Source organism: Limanda limanda, chromosome 4 (genome assembly GCF_963576545.1).
Source record: "Limanda limanda chromosome 4, fLimLim1.1, whole genome shotgun sequence".
In the NCBI taxonomy this organism is placed as follows: Eukaryota; Metazoa; Chordata; class Actinopteri; order Pleuronectiformes; family Pleuronectidae; genus Limanda; species Limanda limanda.
In genome coordinates this window covers 632,120-657,920 of record NC_083639.1, presented here as the reverse complement: position 1 = coordinate 657,920, position 25,801 = coordinate 632,120, and the positions used below count along the sequence as shown (strand labels likewise).

Below are 25,801 nucleotides of genomic sequence, written 5' to 3'. Positions count from 1 at the left end.
TGTGATCGAAGCTCTCAGGACAGATGTTAACGTTAAAATAAATAAATTAGAGGGTCTGTGTGTTGGTAATCTACATAACGAATCTAGATGTTCATGTGTGTTCTCACATTTTCACCTGCCTGTTAATGTATGGGTCTTATATAAAAAGGGGAAAGTTTTTATCTGTTTTCAAACAAGCTCCCAAAAAACCAATCACTCCCTTGATCTGAATCATAACCAAACACATAAAACAGGCCTGTCTCTGTTATTATTCAGGGGAACCATATCAATAACCAGTAACTTTTCTTTGTTACTGTTTTTTATTCTGCGGTTCCTCAAGCTCCTTGTCGTCGAGCTGCTCCCTGAACCTCCATCGGCAAATTTTTGTAAGCTTCGGCTTTTATCTGAGGTTTTAAAGAAACTTCTTTCAAGTCATTTAACTGCTTTTGGGTTTCCAAACATTTTGAAGGAGATCCAGTTATGTTCTGGAGATGAGCACGATAAAGAGACTGCCCTCATTAAATTTACCAGTGACCCTCTTTACGCTGCTGATTTGGGTGAAAGTTCAGCTTTAATCCCTTTAAATCTCAGTTCTTCCAGTAACACTGAGGAACATGCAGCTTTAATTGACCGGCTCGGTTCTGCCTGGCGTCATTAACACACTGTTTAATTGGCTCAGGGCGCCACTCTCACACACAGCATTGTCTACATGAAACTCTCCTCTTCTTCAAAACATTTTAAGTTTACTCATCTTACTTTCCTTTGACAAACTTCCACTTGTTCCTTATTATCTGTACGTACATTTATTTTCTCTGCTCTGCCAACAATTCAGATGTAACCACTCAAATCCTTCGAGGCACAAATGGAGGGCAAGGAAGTTGAGGTCAGGCTCAGAAGCTGATAGTGTTTCACAAACTGATGTAAATATAATTTACTGACCCAGAAGAGGCCATAAACTCTTTCATATCATATTCACCTTGTGTTCCGTCTCTATTCTAACATCGATAAAAAGTTACTTTAAGACCTCTACTTGATGGAGTATACAGACAAACAAATGCATCATTTTGCATCTCTTCACTAGCTACCTTTTTAGAATGGATGTTTTAGTTTGTAAATCCAACACCCTCACATCCTCAGGCGATTCTCACACTGGTCCAAGGTGGAAAACTTGGGGCTAAAGATGAAAGCACCGTTGCCATCAGGGTCCCAACACTTTGTAACCATCAATCAATCTGAAGTGATCTGTCCGAGGAGCTCAGGGAAGTTAAACCAGCTCCATAAATCATCTTTCCAAGCCAATTTTTTTAAGTTTCTTTTTGGAAAGAACGATCTTATGTGTTCCCTCTTTCTAACCTCGACACTAAAGCAGTTATCTTTTCACCCCTGTATGTTTGTTGGTTGTGTGTGTGGGTGGGTGGTCGGGTGTTTGGCAGGTTGATTGATCAGTAACTTTGGTTGGTTGGTAGCATTGAGCAAAAAGTACTAAATGTATTTCTACAAAAATTGGTGGAAAGATGGGAAATGGGCCCAAAACAAAACAAAAATCACTTTCTTTAACATTCAGAGATTTTTAACATTGTCCCAAATCTCCCGAGGAGTAGGGCATGGATCAGGATTTGCAAAAAATCTGGCATTTAGGGAGTGTGTGCAATTTGGTGCTGCTTGATTGAATTTAAGGGAACTGTTGGGACTACTTCTACTGAGTGCCATTATGTATGGCTTCATTTTTACGACTTTTAAACTGTGCTGTTGTATTTCAATCCAGTTGGTTAATTTGTTGTTTGTGATATACAATACCTCATCAGGAGTTTGTAAATAATCTCGGCAACATTTAGCCATATCCAAATAAAAAGTAGTAAACTGACCTCAATGCCAAATCTGCCTCGTTACCCTCCAAGCAAACTATCAATAAAGATCTGTCTTCTATCAGCTTGAGTTAACAACATCAATAAAGCAGTAAGTGCGGTAAATCGTCACACTCACATTAACGGATTCGTGGCCGGCATATTTGACTCGGACTCGCGGTTCCTGAACCACGTCCAGGTTGGTCCCGGTCACCGTCAGGGTGGTGTGTCCACTGGCGGGAAGAAAAGAAATGTTTAGAAGAGTTACCAGTTGAACACATCACACTCCACAACACGTAGCCATGTGCAGGAATGCAAAGAGGTTTAATTGAAGTGATGACCGCTGAGAGATCAACGTTGCAATCTCGCACACCCTACACTTTCCACAGGAGCTGCACTGATGTGGGCTCCAGGAGACATGGCTGGGGGGGGGCTCGCTCTTTGTTATTGGGCAGCAGAGCCAGATCAAACGGCGAACCAGCTGGCTGCTTTTTTATATTCATCCATGCCTGTGAGGCTGGCGTAGCATGAATACAGGTGCAGCTTGTTTACATCCCCGCGCTAGATGTGATTAAAATAAACAACCCTCTCTAATCTTTTGCATAACCTGTGCAGCAGCAGTCTGAGCTCAGGCGACATCAGCAGAGTGAAGTGAGGAGCCGGGAAAGAGGAAGAGGAGAGAAATACAAGAGGAAATAAAAAGAGGGTTTCATTACAAAAAACGAAATAGAAAATGTCCGGCACTTGAGCCTGACAGAGTGCCAGTCCTTCTCCTTTCATACTTCAAAGACTGGCTAAGCTTGTAGGGCCACATAGCGGGACGGCACATTCACGATGAAGGCTCTTGATTGCGGCTCCACGAAGCCGCTCCTGTCACCAGGCTGAGGGCCAGGGTGTCTCTCTGAAGTCTAATCTGCAGGGACGCCGTGCTGACTGCCCGAGCCCAAATGAAGTGCCATCATTAATTCAGTGGAGAACAGGTAACGCAGCGCTCAGCTGTGATGGAGATGTTTATTCCGGCAACTTCGCCGTCACCGTGTGATACCGGAGGCTGTTTCAAGAGAATTTCAATTAAATGGAACATGAATTCTATTTGTGTACACGAGTCATCCTCTTGTGATCACAGTGCAAGGTTGTTAAATAATGATATATTTTCTAATTGACAACACCTTAGTTCTCCACAATGCTTTCCATGTGACCCTGATACGCCAGCTAATCCACAGATTGTCTGCTCTCATACTAATCTGCAGCAAGCAGCCACATTTAAGATCTATTAGATTGTTTAAGGCAAAATTCCCATGAATTGTATACTATGATATATATAAAATATGATGTTATACTTCATAGAAATATAGATTTGTAACTTTTGTACGCTGGAATGTTTGGGATATGAAGCATTAAGACTAAGCACATGACATTGTCTTATAAATATCAATATCAGAAAGACAATGTGAAGAGCAGTTCAAGCTCCCACTAATAATTAGTCACCAATCAACCTGGGGCCCATTATTCTGAATTTGCACCATTAAAACTGTTGTTCACAACATGAGATCATTTTCTCGCCTATTAATTATGTCCCATTTAAACTCAAACCCCAAATTAACACTATGCTTGTCACCCATGTGTGAGTGTGAGAGACCTGCAGGAACTCACAAACTTATCAGCAATTTGCACCTAACAATAATTTGTGATCTCAGTGTAAAGCATCGTCGCAGGTTTTATGAGATAGGCCCTAAAGTTTTTATGTCCCAACAAAACCATTAAAGGTTCTGACAAGGTTAACAAGCCCAAAGTCTGCTTCTGGGGAATCGTGGCATGACATCCTGATTTCCCCTCCATTGTATTGCATCAGTGTTACCTGGTTATGCTCCACAGGGGCTCGATGCGCTGTACCGTCGGATCCTCTATGTACTCAAAGGCCAGACTTCCAAGAGCTCTGGCCCGGTCCACTCTCAAACTGACCGGCACTGGCCCCGCCCCCGTCACCGAGGGCGCAGAGAAGCACACGATCTCCGACGCTGTCCTCCTGGTGGCAGAATCAAGAGAGGGGGATTTATTCCTGCCTTTGAATGCGACAGCCTACTTTCTCCTGCAGTGGCAAATCCCTGATTTAAGGCAGGTCAGATCCACGCACATTACCCTGAGGAGAGAGGATTCATTACAGCCCCATCTCCTCCTTGTTACAGACGCATTAGGAGAGGAACAGTGTAATTAGCAGAGGGCGCTCAAACTAATGGTCTCCTCGCCTCAGCCGCCCGACTCCTGCCACGTGAGGCATTTTGAACTTTAAAGAGATATCTATAAATACACAGTGAACAATACCTATCGTTGTGGGTTACAACATCCTCATCATTAAGTCTTTTCTTTTAACAGATACTTAATTGTGTCTTAAATGTGCTTCTTTAAATAGAACAATATCTGACTGTGTTTCATGGATATGAGAGGGAGTTTAAACTTTAATATGGCGTGAAAACAGTCTCACTCTGTCTCTGTTGAGTATTTAGGACTGTGCAGCTGAAAGAGCATCCGCTGGTTCTATTATCTTCAGTCTCACCTGTAGAGCTCACAGGTCTGATTACCGAAGTACACGTTAACCGAGCTGCCGGCTCCCAGGTTCTCCCCGACGATGGTGACTTTGGTGCCCCCGGATTCAGGTCCTCTGCCGGGGGTCAGCGCTAACATGGAGGGGATCTGTGGAGAACCAGAATTCATTCAACTCAGGTCACACACAGAATACAATTAGTCTTAGTAATCTGCTGATTCCGAAAGGCTCCATTCTTCCTCGGCTTTGGCTTAATGTAGCTTCAAAATGTGTTTAAAATGTGGAGCAAAGAACTTCTTAAGCAACTAAAAAGAAAGTTGAAATCAACAAGAAAATTGTAAAAATAGCGGTTTGTCTTTAGTTTTCATAATGAAGTTTTAAGCTCCTGTAAAATCTATGATGTACTCGAGGAACCTGCGGATTCTAACTTTTAACCGATATTAACTATTCAAGGTCTAAAAATGGAATTTGATCTCTATATTTAGCTTATTTATGATATATTTGACCAGAATTTGATATCTCACATCATTGTTTCTGCAACGTCTTTTTGTGTAGGCTAGTTTTCAGTAGTTCACCTTTAAGAACATGACGCAGCGAGCACGAGCAGACCCCTGAGTCATGTAGCCCACTCTCTATGGACTCAGCAATGGATAGATGTGATTTTAAAGAGAAGTGTTTAGAGGATTGACAAAATCCAGCGTTTTCCATTGAGGAGAGATGCCAACTTTGTCTCAAAACGTTTCGGGAGAATAAGCTGTAAAACACTGGATTTGCACATAAGCTCTGAAAAGCACAAGCACTCTGCCGGCTCTGGAAGAAGCACGATGTCCTGAGAGTCATTTACTGGTTATACTGCTTGTTTAGTGTTTACAACAACTATGTAGCGAAGCCTTCCTAATTCCTAAAAAAGGTCATGAAAGTCATTATTTGAACCTAAAGATGAGCAGATCCCCTGGCTGCACTTGAGAGATGAAATCAAATGTCGGATTCCTTCTCAACAGTTTATGTTTGCTGAGGTATTAACAGATCGATCTGGTTGTTAGCTTTCAGCTGCAATCGCGCCTTCAGCCGTACTCTAATCCGTTTGTTTCAAGCTAAATCTGTTTCGGTGTCAAACATTACCACAAAAGAGTAGAGCTGGGAGGACTGGGCCCGGAGCTCTGGTCTACATTCACCAACGCACAGCCTGACCGGACCTGGTGCGCTTCCTCTGGGAGCCACGGCCATCTCACACACAATCCTGTCGAGACAAAACGCGCAAAGACATGAACACACAGCCATGCAACACATGGTCATGCATACGAGTAATCACACCAGCCAGACACACACACACACACACACACACACACACACACACACACACACACACACACAGAATCGCTGCACTGTATCACATTTGTTATGAACTGCACTGGAGGGGATATGGCCTCTGCTGGCGAGTGTGATTGAGGCAGACTTTCATAGGAGTTGTGGGTCAATACAGAGGGTCATCTTTCTTCCTAATGGGAAACCTATAACAGCGATATAACTCAGATGATAAACTGCACCCCTCCCCATCTCCAGCAAGATTGCCACCCACCATTACCTCCGGTTGCCATGACAACACAGGGGTTTTCTTCGATGAATCAGTATTGCCTGTCAGGTCAATGAGATAAAGTGTGCCATGAATAAGTCATTATAGCAACTGACCCCATGTTGAAATTAATGGCTGTAACAGCTGTAATGCCATGTTTTAAAGCACCGCGTGAGCCAAATTAATGCCCCCCCCCCGCCTAACACACAGCCGCCGTGCGGGAATCTGTGAGTCCTCCGATACAATGAGAGCACCCAATGAATCGTCCCCACCCAATCTGTCTATTCATACATCAGGAGACCTTTTCCAATTTTCTGCTGGCATGTTCTTTTCTCTCTTCTTTTTTTACAAGGATATAAATAAAGTCGCCGTGCCGCCGGAGCCCAATCGCATTACACGGCTGTGAGAGAAACACATGGTTAACCGATTGTCCCTCCAGTCAGCAACACGCAGCGCATTTCAATTACAGCTGTGCCGGCAGCTTCATGAGTAGAGTGACACAAAGACTGTCTCCTCCATTGGCTCTGCCTGCACCAGAGCAATGCAAAGCCCCCCCCCCCCACGATACTATAACCTGTTGAGGCATCAATGAGCTCCGGCTTATTCACAGACTGAGAATGAGTCTGTGATCAAAATTGTGAGAGAGAGATTGCATGTGTGTATTTCCTTGTGTGTGTCTGTGTGTGTATTTGCATGTTTGTGCAGTGTGTCTTGTGTATCTACAGTTACAAAGTATTCATCAGTTTATATTTGAATGCTTCATAAAAAGAGGAATAAAACAATATTCACAAATGAAAGATGAATCCATCATCATTATTAACCCTCTCTACTCCTTCCCTCTATATACTTGTCTAATAGGAACAAAAATAATTGTAAGATGAGATCAAATAAGAAAAGAAAATCAATGATCGTATGAATCCATGTGTGTGTATGTGTGTGTGAGCAGAGGAGGGGAGGAGTCTCTTACTGTTCTGCTGTGATGTATCCGTCCTCCTGCGGCCTGCACTGCACTCCTGCCACCTCCACGTTGCCCTCCAGCTCGGAGAAGGACAGACCCAGGTTCAGGCCCTGGATGGTCACCAGGGTGCCCCCCTCCACAGGCCCGGCCACTGGGCTCACCTAGATTGGAAAGAAAAGCGAAATAATAATAAGAGGAAGTCAAATTTATTGTACAGTGTTTTTTATAGTCCACAGGCTTTTACTTTAATTATAATTACAGACTGTAATTATCTTTTGCCTCACATTTAATTTTAAATTTTATGTTAATTTTTCATAAAGAGATTATTTTCAGTCAGAAGAAATAATATCCACAGTTTCCCATGTTGGAGAATAATGTGCCGTAGAAAGAGTTTAACTGCAGAACAATGTCATTAGTTACAGTTTTACTGGAGTCGCATGAATTTACAACCCGAAAGAAATGGTGACACAGTATCGTATTTCTTTCTAAGTCCTGGTTTAAAAATATGACACCAAGGATTTATAGTGCTCTCACAAAATATCAACTGTGTTTCGACCAGTTCAAATACTGAAGCTTAAAATGTACACTGGTTAAATCTGAAACCCTAAAAAGTGCTTCATGGAATGGGCTTGATTTAGATCCTTGATTCCTTTAGCTTCTTTCAAGAATCCATCACAAGTTTTAGCACATCTTAGAAAACATTGGAACGTTGGAAAACATCTCCTTCCAAATTAGTTTTTAAGCTCCATATCAGAAACAATGTCCCTCCCTTCTAACACACTAGAGAACACATCACATGACTGCTCACACACTCTGGTCATGTGTGTGCTGATGTAAACATGATGCACTCTAATGTGCAGTTTGTTGCTTAGTTGCAGGAGAGGACGCCAGGGTGGATGGTTTTTAAATGGATGTGTGGACGAAACCTTCAAAGGCCCACATTGAGTTCACCTTAAAGAGAGTGGTGAGTGTATTGAAGAGTCCTTGAGATCCAGAGTTATTCAAAACTAACTTGAACACTGCAGTGAATAACAAAGCCTTGGGAGAAACCTATTCACTGTCCTTTCCAGTGTAAAGTTCACCATCCCAGCAGGAAACCTCTGGACCTGCAGAGCTGAACAAGAGCTTGGCCCGGACCACTCTCCCTCCGCTCCTGAGCAGCACTTGATAGTTGATTCACTGCGCTGAGGCTCCTTCAGGAACGCTAATAATGCGACAGCGACATCAAAGGCTCGCGGCTCTTTGAAGTGGGAGAGCCCTGCATCTCTGCTCCTGACCCACTGTTCCTCATTCAGGAGAACGAACAGGAGTTTGGGACATAAAAGATCGATCGCCGCTCTAGACAGACCGAATTCGTTTAGCTACCAGGCACTTAATGCATTCAGCCACTGTACAATGAAATGCAGGATGGTCTCAGGTAAACAGATATTTGGACAGGAAACTGCAAAGTGGAAAGTAGAATTAGTGTTCGTTGTTAATATAAAGTTTTTTCCGGGAGAGAGATGAAAAGTGGGAAAATCGGAATTTCTGCTGGAACTTAATGAGCAGCTGTTTCCAAATGTTAAAAATATTCCTTGATCCACCCCCTGATCTGGATCCGCACCAAAATTTAAATGGTTCTTCTCTGACCTATACCAGTTTATATAGGGAACTGATATATGTGAGTGTGTGCTCGATTGAATTTGATTGGGACTGTTTGGCCTTGGCAGAAGTCTTCTATACTAAATCTACACAAATCAAAACTCTTAACTAACCAGTGGAATAAAGAAACACATCTCCTGTATAATTTAAATGTACGATATGTTTGTCCTTGGGGGTGCAAAGTGACTGACTGGTGGACTGACTGGTGGACTGACTGGTAGACTGACTGGTGGACCGACTGGGGGACTGGCCGACTTTCCAAACCAACAACAAACCTCGGTAATGCGTGGGTTGGTGCACTTGACGTTCCTGGCAGAGAGGTCCAGCCAGCGGCTCGCATAGGGGGAGATGGGAGGACAATTCTGCTTCATGGTGCATCTGCCCTCGCCGCTGCACCAGCCGCACTGGAACTTCCTCTCCGCCCGCAGACACATGCCACAGCTGTCCCGCTGGGCGCTGCACTTGTAGAAATGCACTGTGGCGTAACGCAGAGGACATCTGGTTATCAGTCGTTATGATTTAAAGTCATTTCACGTGACAATAGGAATGGTTCTGATGTTGTCAAAAGATGAATCACAAGTAAATTAAGCTCACAAAATACAACACATGAACTAATTGGATCTAAAACAATCATATTTTGCAGTGTTTAGATTTATCTCCAATAACTGACTTCAACCACAGAGTGTTGCCTTGTGAATTCAATAAATTCATAATTCTGCTTCGAACCAGATTTCAAAGTAATCCAATAAACCTGTCTTTGAAGTCTGTCTCTTACACCCTCTCTCAAGTTAGCCACCTTTATTTATGCCCATATAAAAATAACGAAATTATGACAGTGGCCTGTTAAAATGTATGGCCACAGCTGTGTAAATCCTTGACTAAAACCCGTAATGACGACTGTCAAACCCGCCTGCTGATGAAGACATGACCAGGAGAAGCCGTAAGAGCCGAACTGAGCAAATATGAGGATTCCATCTTCACCTCTCCAGGAGCACAAGTGATTGGGTGCTTTTTGATATCACACCTTGCTTTTGTGAACTTTCTCTCAAGGCCGTTTGGGAGCCTTGAAGTGTTCTCTGTGGCCCACCTTTCCCCCCGAGGATTGAGTGCTTTACACTCCTCTGGTCTGGCAGTGATGGATTGCAGAGTTACCTTTAATCTTCTCGGGATTGTCGATGATGAAATTGCCGTTCCATACGATGGAGAGGTCCACTGCCAGGTCACTGATCTTCACACCCTCGTACACGTACTGGAAAGCAGATACGCAGAGTGAGGGAGTGTGCATAGGAAGAGAGAAAGTCCGAGATACAAGAGATAAAGAGGAGAAAAAAAGATAGAGAAAGACAGAAGGGTGGTGGTGGGGGGGTGAGAGGATGAAAGTGCAGCCGGGAGACGAAGCTTTTAACCATCTGTCATTCCTGCCATGGTTGTCTGCTCCTCTCCTCTCTGACATGTGGGGACACAAACCCTGACTGTGGTGGCCAATCATCCACATCTAAAGAAAATGGCCTTTTTGCCCATTGTCACGAAGGAACAAGGTAACGTGCTGCATTTGAATATCTCTTCTGTCGTTTGCACTGTGCAACAAACTCCGCTTATAAATCTCCTGACTTCACCCCAAACCTGTGACCTTATGTGAACACCTAGATGTCTGTCCATCCATCCATTGACTAAATCTGTTGTCGCAGGTGGAGCTGGAGCCAAGGGTGTACCCACGGACAGGTCGGTAATGTATTGCAGGGACAACATACTGAGACAGACATCCATTCACCTACGGTTAGTCTTCAGTCAACCTAACCTCCATCTGCTCGTCTCTGGATTGTGGGAGGAAGCAGGAGAACCCAGAGAAAACCAGACACAGGGAGGACATGCTAACCACTGCACCACCGGGCCTAACTAACCAGACAAGGTCACACTGAGGTCACGCCCTCCAACCATTTAGCCTCTTTCTGTTCCTTACTCTTTCTTTCTCTCCTGTGCTTTGCTCTTTCCCTCATCACTTTCCCTTTCCTCTACTTTCTCCCCAGTTTGCTCAACACCTCATGTACCCTATGTACCTTGCCTACACAGCATTCCAAGATGTCTGCCTCTTTTGACAGCTGTAAGACTCCCCCTGGGACTGTTTGAGGTCATACCGAGCTGTTCTGGCACTGCACGCTGGTGCTGTTGAAGCGCAGCGCCGTGACCCGGTGGCTGACGCCCTGCAGGTGCACCACGCACTCGTAGCCTCGCTGGCCCGACTGCGGCTGGGGAAGGTTCCGGGCTTTCAGGGTGATGGGTCTGACTTCGCCGGCCGGGATGAGAATTTCCCCAGAGTGAAGGAGCTGAGGGCAGTCCTACAAAAACACAAACACAAACATAATAATTGTTCAGTTCACAGTAGTAGGTCATTAAACTTAGCATATTAGCCAAGTTTACCTGTGCTTAATATTTCTGCTCTATCATACCTACTGTGAATAGCACTTACACAACTCTGGATATTTACAGCCCTAAATATAACTGTCTATTTATATACTATATATCTCCATGTCTACACTGGTGTCTACATGTGGTATATGTATCTGCATTATGAAAAAATACATGAAGGACTAATGTAGCACAGGGATTAATGGGGCAAATAAATTGTTAATCCCAATGTAATTTGCATTCATCAGCTACATGCTACTTTCCACTACAGTAAACTGCATGTAAAGCTGTGGTCTGTTGTGGAAATACACTGTATTTTCATGCATTAGATTCTCAAGGGCGATATATTTTGAAACAGTTTGTCAAAGTATTTATATCCTCTTGGGTTATTGATAGTATTTTGTTATTGATAAATATAATTAAATGCTTTAAATGGCCCAGTCAGAAATGTTAGCCAGCGTTGCTTTATGGGGCTGACAGTGACTTGGTTACAGACTGAAATATCATCTCAATAATATGATGGGTCGCTATTACATCAGGTTCATGTATCCATGGTTACCAAAGAACAAGTTCTAATAAAATCATTGAGCTTCTTTTCTCATGTGAGGTCAAATTGTCCCAGTTAAACATCTCAAAATCTAGTGACATTAAATCTGAGACAGACAATTTTATTCTAGCAGACGGATCCTTACGACTTTAATATCCTGACTTTTTTTCCTGACTTTTTTTTTTTTGTACCTTTTTAGCAGCTTTTGAATAGATGACCATGTTATTTAGGATGTGTGTCCCATGCAGGACGACATGTGTCCTGGATGGTGACTTGGTGATGATCCCATTTTTTCTCAAGCGCCGCCATTGGGTAAAATTTTTCCATTCATCTAATACTTTGTTTTATGATTGAATCAGCCTCAGCTCACTTTTTAGCAGTATATAAGATAAAGTGTGAATAAGCAGGTTAGCATTCAAGGGTATGCTAACCTGCTAGCGAAAGTGTGAAAGCATTAAGTCTATATAGCATCGGCTTGTAAGCATTGTTACGGCATACATTTTAACATGCTGGTATTAGCATTTAAATGAAGACACAAGTACTCTGATGGATTCCTTTGTAGTGACGCTATAGAGTGTTCTAAAATTTGAATTGTAGATTGTGTCCTCGAGGTAAAAGTGTCCCATTGGAAAAGATAGACTGTGCTCTTGAAAGCAACAATTTAATTAGCTGATGAAACGGTGACTCTGCAGTGTCTCTGTGTTAACGCACCTCCGAGGCGTTGACTCTTCCCTCCTGGAACGAGCAGCTGCTCGGGTCGTGGGTGCACAGGTTGCGGTATTTACACCAGTGGCAGCGGAAAGTGCTGTTTACACAGGACAGACACCTGCAGGATGAAATGAACGCATTAGTAAACACCGCACACGGACCAAGCAACATTTTCATTGCTCTGCTTGTCTGATAAGTTCCTTTTTGAGGCAATTTGTTGAAAATGAATCCTTCCCTCCCTTTGTGCCCTTAATCGACTGTACATCTTCTTCTCCTCTGTGGAGAGGATTGAAAAGAGAAGGACCGATGCCCTCAGTTTCTGAGCAGGAACCATGGATGGCTGTTTTTGTTGTGCATGACAATTAATGCACAATTAATTACGTTCTCTTGAAGCCTTTCAAACACTGTAACAGTGTTGTACTATATCAAATCATTTGGAAGCTTATATCTATCACAGACATATCGTCCTTGTCAGATGTACAGCAGTGTTTTATAGTCTCTTCAGTTTTCACTGTGCAGTCACCCATGGAATTCTGGATTATGACAAACTTTGGAATGAAAGTGCCAAACGCAGATTTGATGGGTCGAATTGTGCAGCATCCCTGCCTCTGATTCTGTGGAGTCGACTGCAGCCAGCGGTCAGCTGTGGATTAAAGTTGGGCTGAAACAACCCGGTGGGACTGGATTTAATCACATTTTAGTCGACAACACATGGAGGCGGTGCTGATTCAGCTCAGGGAGAAGAAGTGAGAGGTCAGTAGATGAGAGAATGGAGAAAAGAGCGATCCGCAGCTGTTGATACACCAAACAGAGCAATTGGAGAGCTGCAAATTGATCATGTGCTATTTCCCAGTGGGGGCAATATGGACTCTGCTGTGTATAATAGAGATGTACCACTGCACAGGAAGAAAACAGATCCATGCACGAGCCCAGTCTTTTCTCCTGAACACACTTGTGCAATAAGATGAAACCTTGAGAAATGTGAAAAAAACACTACTTCGATTATTGCAGCTCATCGCAAACTAGAAGTGCAAATAAATGTTCTGCAGCACCATTACATGTTGATATCAATAAGCTGCCCAGGGCCAGTATGGATGTGGAAATGTGTGCTTGTGTGTATTTGTGTGTGAGAGAAAGAAATTTGGGGGGTTGGCTATAAATAGAAGTAAGTGGCAGGGTGCTGCAAACTCTGGATAATTAATTACAGGGGGTTATGTGATGTTGAGGTGATGGAGGTGGAGGGAGAGGTGCTGGGCGAGGAATGAGCTCGGTCTGAAATATTAATCACACGGGTTCATGTGGTCACCTCACAGCTAATGGAGGACATATTGTTGTGGGGTGGCTATGATGAGACTCCAACTGTTTTCCTCTAATGGCTTAATACGGCTGTATTTGCTCATTCAGGCTGCAGTCAAAGGGTAATTTGAATAGACGTCATGTGTGTCCACTTTTAGCTAATTTCCTGGGTTTGGCCTTGAATACGATCAGTCAAATTGTCCCTCCCAGAGTGAACTTATTATCAATGCCCTCAATCAAGCTGCTCATGGCACAGTGGAAGTCAGCGAGTGTAAAATCAAATCCCAATAACACTTCGAGAACAAAAGAAACATTCCTACTTTCAACTGGTAACCCGTCGACTACTCACAAGCTGTTTTCAGACATGAACATTTCCCACAGTTTGCCAAGCTGCCACTTTAAGCAAACCGTAAACAAACAAACCAGGGCGAGTGCATCATGTTGACTCAAATGAAACCTGACAGATAAATTGAACTCCGAGGTTATCTAACAGCCCCATCTTAAGTGGGCTTGTGAGCATCAGTGCGTCATTGCCCTAAATTAAGTCGTGCTACACCATCTATCGGGCAAATCAGAGGTGGGGGTTGGGAGTAGGGAGGGGGTGGGGGGGATGCAGGAGGGGCAGTGGCAGCTGGGACTTACGTTTGATGGGTGCTGCAGTTGTAGAACTTCACCTCCGTGCTGGCGACCATTTGACCCGTCTCCTTTGAGTTTAGACGAAGTTCCACGCCAGCCCAGTCTGAAAGAGAGAGAGAGAGAGAGAGAGAGAGAGAGAGAGAGAGAGAGAGAGAGAGAGAGAGAGAGAGAGAGAGAGAGAGAGAGAGAGAGAGGGGCGGGGGGTAATGAGTGAACAGAACAAAAAAAAAATATGCGAGGGGATAACAGGATGAAAAAAATTGAAAGGTGAGTGAGAGAGAGAGGCACAAAAAAAAAGTAGAAGCGGGTGAGAGAAAACAATGAGTGAAGAGAGGAGGTCAAAATGAGAGAAATGTTAATGCTTTTATCTCCCTTCTGCAAAGAGCCACCTGGTGTTTGCGTCGCTGCAAGGGCACATTGCTGTTGTCTTGAGAAAAACCTTCAGTCAGAAAACTTCAATTGAAGGATTACTGTATTTGCTCAGAGGGAAATTCTACAGCTCCGTGCTACTTATTAAACTCTCGGGATAAACTTAAAAAATAAAAAAAACGCAGGGTGGTCAATGGGAAGAGAAAGCTGCTTTTGGTTTGTGTTTCTGGAGTCTTGACATTTTAAGCTCCTCAGCTGTTGTTGGTGACTTTAAGTTTTCGTTTTGACACCTGATGAAGTCTGAGCTCACCTTGTCCCTCTGGTATCTGTGGGACCTCCTTCCCGGCCGGGGAGAGACACATGACCCTGTCCCCCTTGACGTGGCCCTCCACTTGGGCTTGCTGGCCAAAGGAACAGGTGACTCCGGCCGAAAGGTCTGGAACGTTATTCACCTCCAGCAGAAGCTAAAAGAAAGAAGGAGAAGATTTCATGGATCAAACATGAGACTGGTGCATTGGTACCATAGACTGTTTAATAAAGACGACATGTTTCCAAGTTGTCCCAATTTATAATGATGAAGCCAAGACATCCTGGATAACCTGTGGGTGATGCTATCTTGCCCTTGGAGACAGTGAGATTGTGGTGTGGAGCCACTGTGTCTAGGTCCTGAAAATTCATCCAACCCTAACTTTATAGCATCAAACTAATTAAAACCAAACATTGTAGAAAAAAATAATGGGTCCTTTATATTTTAATGCTTTATAATTACATCGGGAGAGGCTCCTCTTTACGGAGGTCAACATGTTTTTAACAGTAGCCAAAACGGGAAAACCCTTTTTGAGTTTTTATGACAACTGAAGGTTACTATAGGTCCTTCTTCATGATTGGGAGAGGAATGTGAGTGGAGGGGTGTTCAGCTGCAACATGCAACGTCACCACTAGATGTCACTAAATTCGACACACTGATCCTTTAATCCACACAAAATCTGAAGTTTAGAAACCACATATAATCCAAAAAATGAATTTCCTGTCCAAGAAAAGTAATTGTACATTTGAGCTCTCTGACAACAAAGTGTGGTCCCGTGGTGTGGGTCATGAGGAGCTGCTGCGTTTGGAGAGTTCCATGCTAGCAAAGCTGTTTCCCTCCACTTCCAGTCTTTCTGCTCAGATAATCATCTCCTGGCTTTAACATTTAAATCAATTAAGTATTTTTCTCAAAATGTCAAACTGTTCTCTGGTGATAATGTTCCTCGGCTCCTACTGTACCTCACTCCTCCCTTCACCTGGCAACTGTAGAAACACAGTGGAATTAAGCTTTCAGGGAATTTAATCAACCTTTTACTCAACAGAAAAGACAGATGAAGACAGAGTTGCTCATCGCCACAAAAACAACTCCAACATTGTCTCTCATCTGAGATGTTTACACCAAAATAAACTGATGCTGATGCAATTTTCCCTTCAGCTCTCACAGCTTCCTCTGGCAGACTTACTGCTCATGTGGCCGTACAAGGCTACTCACAGGGATCACTCATAAACAACGTGAGTGGACTGACAGCAGCTGTGACTGGTGAAATGATGCAGGGACTCACAGGGACACTATGTGCTGACACAGCAATGCTGTCCGGATGAGCGATAACTTTCACACAGCGGTCGATGTCAGTGGCGAAGCGGAAGGTCTCCTCTGCCCTCTGACACCGATCCTTCCTCGAGCACCTGTGAGGCAACAAGACACAGAATCAGGATGTGAAAACAAAAAAGTGCATCAATCTTAGTTAGGAAGCACGGACAGATTTCTAGTCAGGCTAGATGTATTGCGCTTTCTTTTTTTTTGCACAGAAGTTCATGACCTCAACTTTAAAACTGACTGTGTCTTGATTCCTTCAGGACTAATTAGCCAATGGCGTTACCAGTGCTTCTCTGAGACATGCACTGAAGTCCGGACATTTTCCAGAGCGCTTCTATCGGAGAACACAAAGGTCTGAGTAACTTTTCTTACCAGCCCCCGAGTCAAATGTCAAAGTGAGCTCATGTGAGCGAGTGGGCGTATTGATCATGTTAAATTAGGCTCCATATACGAAAAAGACGCAGACAAACATTTCAGAGTTTTTAGTGATAAGATCCAACCAGGGTATTGATTTGCTATAAAGAAAAACACTTGATTTCCAAATCTGAATTTTTACGTCCTGCCTCTTGCTTTCCCGCCCGTGGGCGCTGCCATCGCGTCAATGATCCGAACATTTTCCCGTCGTCATGAATTCGTCTGATAAGCACAATCGCCTGCTGCGTTCTTCCCACGTTTAAAGCAAAACATGAAAAATGTCCGAACCCAATTCTCTGGACATTTTCCTTGGTTCATGTCTAAAAACAGCTCATGAGTCCAAGCTGTCCTGCCTAACAAGGATGTGAAGCGTGTACACGTTATATCTGTTGAAAATCAGCATTACTACGCATTATCATGTTCCCTTGCACATGTCTATCAGCTTCTTGGTTCTTGGCTTTTTGAACTTTTTGAATTTCTTTGCAGAATGTAACAGTAGAATAAGTTTCCACTCCCAGACCCCAACAGGCAATTAAAAGACAGAAGTGAACGGGTTGGCAGCAAAGTTTGACCTTTATGATCTTTAAAGAGGGAGAACAGTGCAAAGTAAAAGTACATTTAAGTTATAGCAAATTTGCAAAGATCCATTTGTCCAGTCTTAGAATTGACAGGCTGTTGTGGATGTTTTTTTTTTTTTTATGTAATTGTATTAATACTGATTTCTTTGAAAGGGGCAGCTTCGGAGTTCTCAGCATTCAGGATACTAACTGTTCCCCGTCATCTCATTCTGTTAAATGTGTAATGCAGAGAGGAGCGGCTCCGTTAACACACTCTCAGATGCTGCTGAGGGGGTGGCACCTCCTGGGAGAGCTCAAAGAGCACCGAGGCCTCGGCTGTAATTACAATGCAATATAAAGGCGGAATGGAAACGCGGTGACAGCTGTTGCTGGCTCGGCTCCTTGAGGCGGACCGGAGCCACAGGAGTACAGACAGTCACCTCCTGACCGCTCATCAGCTGAAGTGCCTCGGAAAAAAAACTCAGCTTTCATCCCCGGCTCTCTTTCATTGCCTTTTATTTTGCGTCTTTTATTCACCGTGTTTTGTCTGATGGACCCCTTTTCCTTTCGGCTTTCCTACATGTTCAGCTACGCCCCCCACCCCCCTCCCCCTACACACACTCTGTCAGATAGGTGGCTTGGTGCAGCGTGCGGGGGGGGGGGGGGGGCGGGAAGTGAGGTACTCAAAGTGATGTCCCTGACACTCAGCGAGATTATTCAGAGGCAAGACAAAAACAGACTTCAATCTGGATTTAATAGACAGAGAAATAAAGTAGCCTCATTCCGCAGTGTGAGGGATCATGATTCACTTTGGGAAACTCCCGGGAACAACAGTCTATCTGCCCGCTGATAAGTGTGAGGCGCTAATTTAAATAAACAGCGTAATGGGACTTGCAGACAAAGTCAGCACTCAGGAAAAAACGGGGGGGGGGGGGGGGGGGGAACTTTTTAATGAGGTAATTTAGATTAAAACAAAACATTATATATTTTTGTCTTCTCACTACAATAGCAGTTTGATAACACACTGAGAGCCCCAATTTAAATAATGTTGATCGTCATCAAGATACCCCCCCGCTCGCCGAAATGCAGATGTCATATGATGAAATGGGGGAAAATCCCCGGCTGAGGTCAGCTTCAAACACAGCGGCTGGTTCAGAAACACAGGGTTTTTAATCTCCCCAATCCCCTTGGGTCCATATCAAGGTATTACGCAAGCTAACCCTGGGGTCGGATAATTAAGATGGAGGAGATAAGCTCGCTCCGTCGGGTCCAGAATGTTCCCTGGGTATGTGGAGGTCCGGTTTGGACCCCTGCTGGGTACGTCAGGCTAATCCCTCCCTCCTCCATCCTTCTCCCGCCTGACAGACAGTCAAATCTGGGGGTCCTGCAGTCTGTGCTGTCCTAAGTAGTGCTGTTTAAGAGGAATCACACTGTCCAACAACTACTTCCCTTTTTTTTTTACGTTTGTCCCACCAGCTGTACTGGGGGTGAACTCGGAGTCTGCTGTACTTAATCACACAAATCAAACCACCATGTGCTCAGTTCTATTTATGGCTTTATTTTATGAACTGTTTAGCAAACAGCAATGTGGGGGTTTTAATCCCTCGGCGGTGACATGTGTGTGTGGGGAGATAACGGGAGCAGACTCACATGTTGTACAGGACACACCAGCCACAGTGTGGATCTCCAGAGCTCAGGCACTCGGAGCAGGTGCTGTACTGCTCACAGGCCTCCACAGGGACCTGAGACACCTACAGCAGAGGAAAGACAGGGAGGTTAAAGGAAGACAGGAACTATCACAGACGTTAAGTGCAAAGGAGGCTGATGGACGGACCAGAATGCGGAGACCAGAAACACAGGGAAGGCAGAAAAGCTCAGAGTTTAACCAGATACAAACAGATGTATGACAAACCAGCAGCCCAACAAGATGATCAATACAGTTTTAAAGGAATATGATAACATTTGGCATTTCACTAATTTGCTGGCACATAACGAGAAAACTAAATTAATGTTCTAATCTAATTATCACAAGTTCCACACCCTCCGCCAAGGAGCTTATATTTCCACACAATGGTTGGTTGATTGGTTTGATTATCAGCTGGATTACTGAAAAACGACTGAACACATTATCATGAAACTTGGTGGAAAGATGGAACATGATCCAAGAAAGAATCCGTCAAATTTTATTCTAAACTCAAAGTCATTGAAATCAAAGTTACCTTAGAAATGATGGCATCTATGTAAAGTTCATCCAAAGCAAACACCTACGATCCAAAGAGAACTGAATATGCACTTCCACGCCTCCTCACTAATTGTATGTAAAAGTCACTCTTTTGATTAAAGTTTCCAACTCTTTGTGTGGCTAGAGTTAAAAATGACTGCCACGTAGTGGAAATAAGGTCACAGGAGGCGTGCAAACCAAAACACTCTGATGAAATAATAAGCACTTCTGATGAGGAGAGACCAAAGGCAGTTTCATCATGTTGTCTATTTGCAATATATGGAAGCCTCATCGCAGTGCACACTGTAAAATATCCCCGAGGAAAACAACCCCATTTTGTATCTACTTCTCGCCGCTGACACAAATTTGCAACATGCAGTATTGTAGTTGTGCCCACATTAGGATTTATCAAATTTCTTTCCTCCCTGCAGATGGTAGAAAGCTCATGAAATGACACCACAGCTATTTGAAAAGCATTCTCGGCAGCAGTGTGTTTATTTAACTTTTCTTTCTAGCGTTTGATAAAGGACCTGGCAGCACTAACGCATTTGTGGACTCGCGCAATGGTAATTACTCTGTGAGGACACAGTGTAGGTTTGTGTTGCTATTTTCCCCCACACACTGGAACTCATGCCAGCAGAGAGACACAGACAAACTGACAGACAACCACACACTCCACTACTGCTGCCACATCCGTGTGTGCACGTCTGGCAAAGCATAAGCTCTCCATTAGCTGTCGCCCAGCCAGCATCAGCCCTGCATACAAAACCAGGTTGCAGCCGCAGCCTGAGCCCGGTTATTTTATACTTTGTTATTATTCTCTGTTTGGACGTATGATGCAAGCAATTTCCTGATGTAAGCAATCACAAATGAAGAGTGGATTATGGATTAGAGAGTCTCCGGTGCTCTTGATAGCATAAGTGGGCGCTCTCTCAGGTCTGTGTTGGCAAAATGGATTATCTGCAGCTCCCCACAAAATAACTTTCTCTTTTTTTTTTCTTTCCCCCAGCAGTTCAGAACCCATTTAGTGCATTCCATTGGCAAAATGATTTTGAAGTGCGGGTGGGGCCGAGGGCTTAAAGTCCATATCTGACGCAGTAGGAATAATCCATGAATTGTTGTGGGCTGGAGCTCGTCTAAACTAACAAAGTTGGTCTGTGGCCGTTTGGCAGCGTGACCTTTACCAAGGCGAGAGCTATGGATCTTCTGCTTTCTGCTGCACGGCTGAAAATCAAATGTGAAGCTCTTGCTGCACATCAGAGTTGATTTGTTTAGTGGATCGGACCAGAGCAGGAGCGGCCCACGCTGAATTCAAATAAGATATCCTCAGGTTGTTATGTCCACAGGATAGTAATTACAATAGCAGCTCAGTATGTGGATGAGCTGATCACACTCCCTCCCTGTCGATTGGTCTTCTTGTTTGGTCCTGATCTTTTTTTTCAATTTCCCCTGAGCTACAAATCAACAGTTTAGATACAGACAGACAGGCAGAGGGAAGAGAGGCAGGTACGATGCTGCAACAAGGATCCACGACTGCAATCACACAATTACTATGATTATGGTTTGTGTCTAAATCACCGGCCACCAGGATTCTCCGGGTACTGTTATTTTGTACATACAACACAATAACAAATGGAAAGCTTCAGAGGGCAGATGCATATCCTCTGCATTTGCTGAAATCAACATCTGAACACATCGACAAATACAGAATCAGCTTCCTTCTGTCTGGAGAAACACCTGCTCACTTCAACAACGTACTTAAAGAATCTCCTCTTTCTGTTCAAAGCATCTTTGTTTTATCATTAATGACAAAGAAGAAAAGAGCACAGAGGACATATTACAACAGACTTTTGCAAAATATATATTTTTCAACAGTGGCTACAAATGTCAATGCTAGGTTTTACAATTTAATATTTACATAATGGGATTTCATAATGACAGATAAATATAATCGCATATAATGGGGTGTAATTTACTATTATTATAACTTTAACCCAAAATCTAATAGGTCCTTCCTCCACAAAATTCAATGGAAATCTGTTCAGTACTTTTTTTTAGCAAGCCTGCAAATATCAGACAAAGCAACAAACGGCAATGAAATCAACAGAACATCGTTGGCGAAGGTAGAAAAGCAACAGTGAGTTGATTCTGGGACTTCAGCTCCGTTCTGAATGGTACAATAGAGCAGGTGTTCCTGTAATTGTGTCCAGCCCAATGAAACGTCCCCATTATGTAAACGTAATTGGTCAAACCCAAATGGAAGGACCGTGCAATCATCTACGTTTTGCACAGTAACGGTTCATGTTAGTGTTAAAATAGTGAAAGTTCATATTCTTGTGATGACCGACCACACAACACAGAACAACACTTCTGCTGTGACTTCCTGTCGGACCGGCTGAATCGAGCCTCCGTCCTCAGCTCGTGTTCAATATGCTGTCGAGGCCTCATGAATCATTCATGACCAGATGCTGTACTTTTCTCATCAGGCTTTTGTTTGCTTTGTCTTCTCTGGGATAATTTGCTTCAACAGAAAGTGATCACTCAGAGCAAACAAAGAGAATTCTCCGTTTCCCTGGAGGCCACATCTCACTCTTCCTGGTTTTGAAGAGTTTTTCCACTGTCGCAGGACCCGATGACGATCATCACGTCCACTCCTCCCCCCCCCCCCCCCCCCCCCCCCCCGTTTAATGCTCGATCCTGTCGTCTTACCAGTTCGCTCTATCACTTAAAACACTCATCCGGATTAACTGTAACTTTACCAATGCTGTCAGATGAGCATGCAGGCTTTTAGATCGCTGCACCGCTGTCATCATATATCCTCAGTCTGGCTCATGGGAAATCCAACCAACCGGTCACATGACTGGTGGAGGGATGTATCAGGTCATGTCCAGGATTTAGTGTTGAGGACTCATCGAGACATGTAATATCAGGATTTAATCGCAAACTGTTTTATTGCACGTTTATTATTCATGTTTTGAATAAGGACTTATTAGAACTAATTCCATTGTGCAGGGTGTGAAAGTAGTGATGTTTTAAAATTTAAAACCGTAATGAATTTTACACACAATTGAATAGATATTAAAGATAAAAAAATAAACTTGAGATGAATAGAACTTATAAACAGATTGGTGTCTATTTTGAATTCTTTAAAAGACTTAAATATCTACAGGTGACATTTTATTCCTGTGTTAAGCTTCTTGCAAATCTGAGATTATTAAAAAACGAAATACTCCAAACGACCGATAACAAATGATCCGGAGTAAACCTGGTAAACCTTTTTGCTCGATTAGTAATCCAGCCTTGTTTGGGAAATGATGGGCGGTGTTAATCACGTGGTGAATCTGCGTTGTTACAAACGAGGCAGAGGAACACTGCTGTGCAGCATAATCACATCCAGGTGAAGGAGGAGAGACAGACAAAGAAGTGGATGGGTGGGATTTCAAGCAGTGATTTAAAATTTTTCAGAGTGGCACTTTGAGAGATTGCCCTGGAAAAACCCTGCAGCAGTTCCCCCCCCCCCTCCTCCCACTGTAACGTTTAAAGCCCTAGCCGTCACTTCACAGACAGACGGGTGACTTTCACTGAGGTTGTTGTGTGTTTGGATACTGAGCCTCTCCTATTCTTAGAAATGATCAAACTAAAGGCACATAGGGAGAAAACAGATTAAATGCTGTGAGGACTTTGTTTTTTTCATATCAATAATGGTTCCCAAATGATGTTTTGTTGTGGACAGAGAGAGAGACACACAGAAAAGCACGTCTTCCCGGATTCCCTCTTCCCTCTCCTCACTCTTCATCATCATGCTAACCCTGCGTGTTTCACTCGGCAGGAGACAGAGAGGCTCATTGTTATTCCACAAGGGTCGGCTGATCTCAGCCAAATCTGTCTGTGCCTCGCTCCTCATTCCACATCATTCCTGTATTGTTTGGATCCCAGGAATCCGAAAAATGTCTCATCTCTGGATCCACTGGAAACGTGTGAAATCTGCGAGTGAAGCCGGCTCCCCGGGGGGCTTCCTTACCCCCAAGTGCAGGGAGGGTCTGGAGGGAAAGCTGAGCAAAGATGAAGAGGATGACGGAAAGAGGAAGGCTTTACTCTTGACGGCTACAAAGCCAGAGCTGTTCTAATATGGAGAGAAAGCTCTCCGGCCAAGCTGGGTCTGGCTCGGTTATTACAGAACGTGTCACCGGAGGTGGAGCAAAGAGAGTAGCCGGCTCTCCTCTGGAAGGAAGCATGTGTCTCCTACTTAAACGACCAGAGCTCATCCATAAGTGATGCCCTGTCTCTTCCAGTCCATCACACAGAAGGAAGAGCGTCCTTGATTTGTTTTAGGAGACAGCAACCCAACACAATACCGTCTCTACCCCCCCACCCTCGCTTCCCTTAGATGACATTGCTTGTTCTCTTAAACTTTGTGTTTTTATGGATTTTCAGACACTTTTTCAAGGTCCACAAAAAAAGGCTTGGGAGCTTCTCTGAAATAAATAACACCGCCGCGGTTGTCACCATGGCCTTTGCCTCGGCCCCGACTCCGGCTCGATACATTCCAGCAGTCGGGAGACAACTGAGAGCAGTGATGGGTTTTTCTGTTTCTCTTTCGGCCAAACTGAAACCTAATCCCATCTCACAGTGTCACGCAGCCACGCCAGAATAATCACTTGATGGGGAGTTGAAAGTGATTACCACTGTTTCGCTCTTATCTCCAATGAGTGCAGGAATATCGTCCAACAACAACAACAACTGCTCGCCACTGTGATGCCGGGCCAAGTGAGGAGCAGATGAGGGGGGGATACAGCCACACAGGGAAAGAAGCTGCTAATGGTTTTCTATGGTGTGTGTGTGTGTGTGTGTGTGTGTGTGTGTGTGTGTGTGTGTGTGTGTGTGTGTGTGTGTGTGTGTGTGTGTGTGTGTGTGTGTGTGTGTTTGTGTGTGTGTGTGTGTGTTTGTGTGTGTGTGTGTGTGTGTGTGTGTGTGTGTGTGTGTGTGTGTGTGTGTGTACAAAAGATGCATGCACTGTAAGTCGATTCGCATGGATAAGTAATTAGAGCAGCGGTCCATCCCCTTACGCGCAGCCTGCATATTTAACAATCCCCACTGTGGACGTACTGTACGCTGTGTGAATGCTAGAGATTTGCCACATCAGGGTTTCGGGGGATAAGTCGTAATCATTTGGTTGGATTCCAAATAAAGGGAATTAATTTAGCGTTTATCATAAATTAATGTTTTTTTGATTTAAAACAGTTTGACTGCTAATTCCCAGCCTCTACACAATGAGGCTAATGCTAATAGTAATGCTGTTATCTGTGCGCACCAAAGCCAAACCTGACTTTTTTGCAGCATCCCCAATAAATTAGATTCAAATTAAAAACTTAAGAAGCCAGAAGGGACTCAGTAGAGCGCATACCTCTGTCAATAAGGCCCAACGGCCACCGTAAAGCCAATCAAGCTGCACTAATAAGAGATTTATCCTAAATGTTCCTGATATTTTTCAGCAAAATCCATAATTTATTCCCTGGAAAATGGAGAAAATGATGGGAAAAGAAATCCTGGATCCGCCCCCTGATCTGGTTCAAAATGTGACTGGTTCTTCCCTGGCCCACATCCTTCCACCAACATATCAACTAACAATCAAACAGACATGGATGAAAACTATAAGACTATAAGACAGATGGCACGTTTATATAGTCCAATACCAAGAAGTATTTCAGAGGTCGGCTGTTTGAATTCTCTACATGATGAGGAAAGGAGCTGTGTTGTCTCCTTTCTCATCACCTTCAGCAAAGGAAACACCGAACCTTCCCGCAATTGCTTTACTTTTCTGCAGCAACATTTTCGTTGAATCCCGGGAGAACCACGTAAATATAAAAACAAAACCCAGCGTTTTTATGCTATGATCGAAAACATCCTCACATGATTGTCTGAGCTCCTCATTTCTTCCTCAAAGAATAGTGGTTATAGGCAAGGAGATAGTTTTGTTATTGTGTCGATGGTTATCTGTTATTTCCACACTGCAGCCTCTCATGTTAAAGTTAAACTCTGCCTTACATACAGTGTCTCACTCAAGGATATGTCTCTCGGGCTTGAACCCACGATGTCTGTCCCCCCCTGAAGGGCGGTCTCGCTACTCACTACATCTCACGCTCAGTGTTTCTCCTGACAGTGGCAGTGGAGCGAAGGCGTTTCCTCACCTGATTGTCAGACATCACGTAGAGATAGTTCCTGTCCAGGGAGAAGGCCATGTCCCGGAGGATGGCGCCGCTGTCCTTCATCACGCTCACTGTCTCGTACTGCACCCCCCCCTCCAGAGGACCGTCCACCCGGATCTTCAGAGACACAAACAAAACACAGAGACGGTGAGAGACGTGCTGCAGGACACAGGGAATCTGATGCTGCTGTACATGTGTCAGGTGACATCACTCCTCTACTGTATCCCTTTGTTTGCATTGTGCACTTTCTTTATGTTATAAGGAGGTATTCTTTAAATGT

At 43.9% G+C, this 25,801-nt stretch overlaps 1 protein-coding gene across 1 annotated transcript in view; it reads right to left on the bottom strand.

Annotated features, from left to right (window-relative positions):
- Positions 1-25,801, bottom strand: part of LOC132999932 (plexin-A2-like) — a 64,968-nt gene that overhangs the window by 17,611 nt on the left and 21,556 nt on the right. The window contains exons 3-16 of the mRNA XM_061069739.1: positions 25,504-25,638; positions 18,745-18,845; positions 16,089-16,212; positions 14,810-14,963; positions 14,137-14,233; positions 12,202-12,316; positions 10,673-10,873; positions 9,690-9,786; positions 8,813-9,012; positions 6,906-7,057; positions 5,488-5,605; positions 4,378-4,514; positions 3,682-3,849; positions 1,963-2,056 (exon numbers count right to left, since the gene is read on the bottom strand). Coding sequence (XP_060925722.1) covers positions 1,963-2,056; positions 3,682-3,849; positions 4,378-4,514; positions 5,488-5,605; positions 6,906-7,057; positions 8,813-9,012; positions 9,690-9,786; positions 10,673-10,873; positions 12,202-12,316; positions 14,137-14,233; positions 14,810-14,963; positions 16,089-16,212; positions 18,745-18,845; positions 25,504-25,638 — 1,893 coding nt within the window. The remainder of the gene's footprint in view (positions 1-1,962; positions 2,057-3,681; positions 3,850-4,377; positions 4,515-5,487; positions 5,606-6,905; positions 7,058-8,812; positions 9,013-9,689; positions 9,787-10,672; positions 10,874-12,201; positions 12,317-14,136; positions 14,234-14,809; positions 14,964-16,088; positions 16,213-18,744; positions 18,846-25,503; positions 25,639-25,801) is intronic.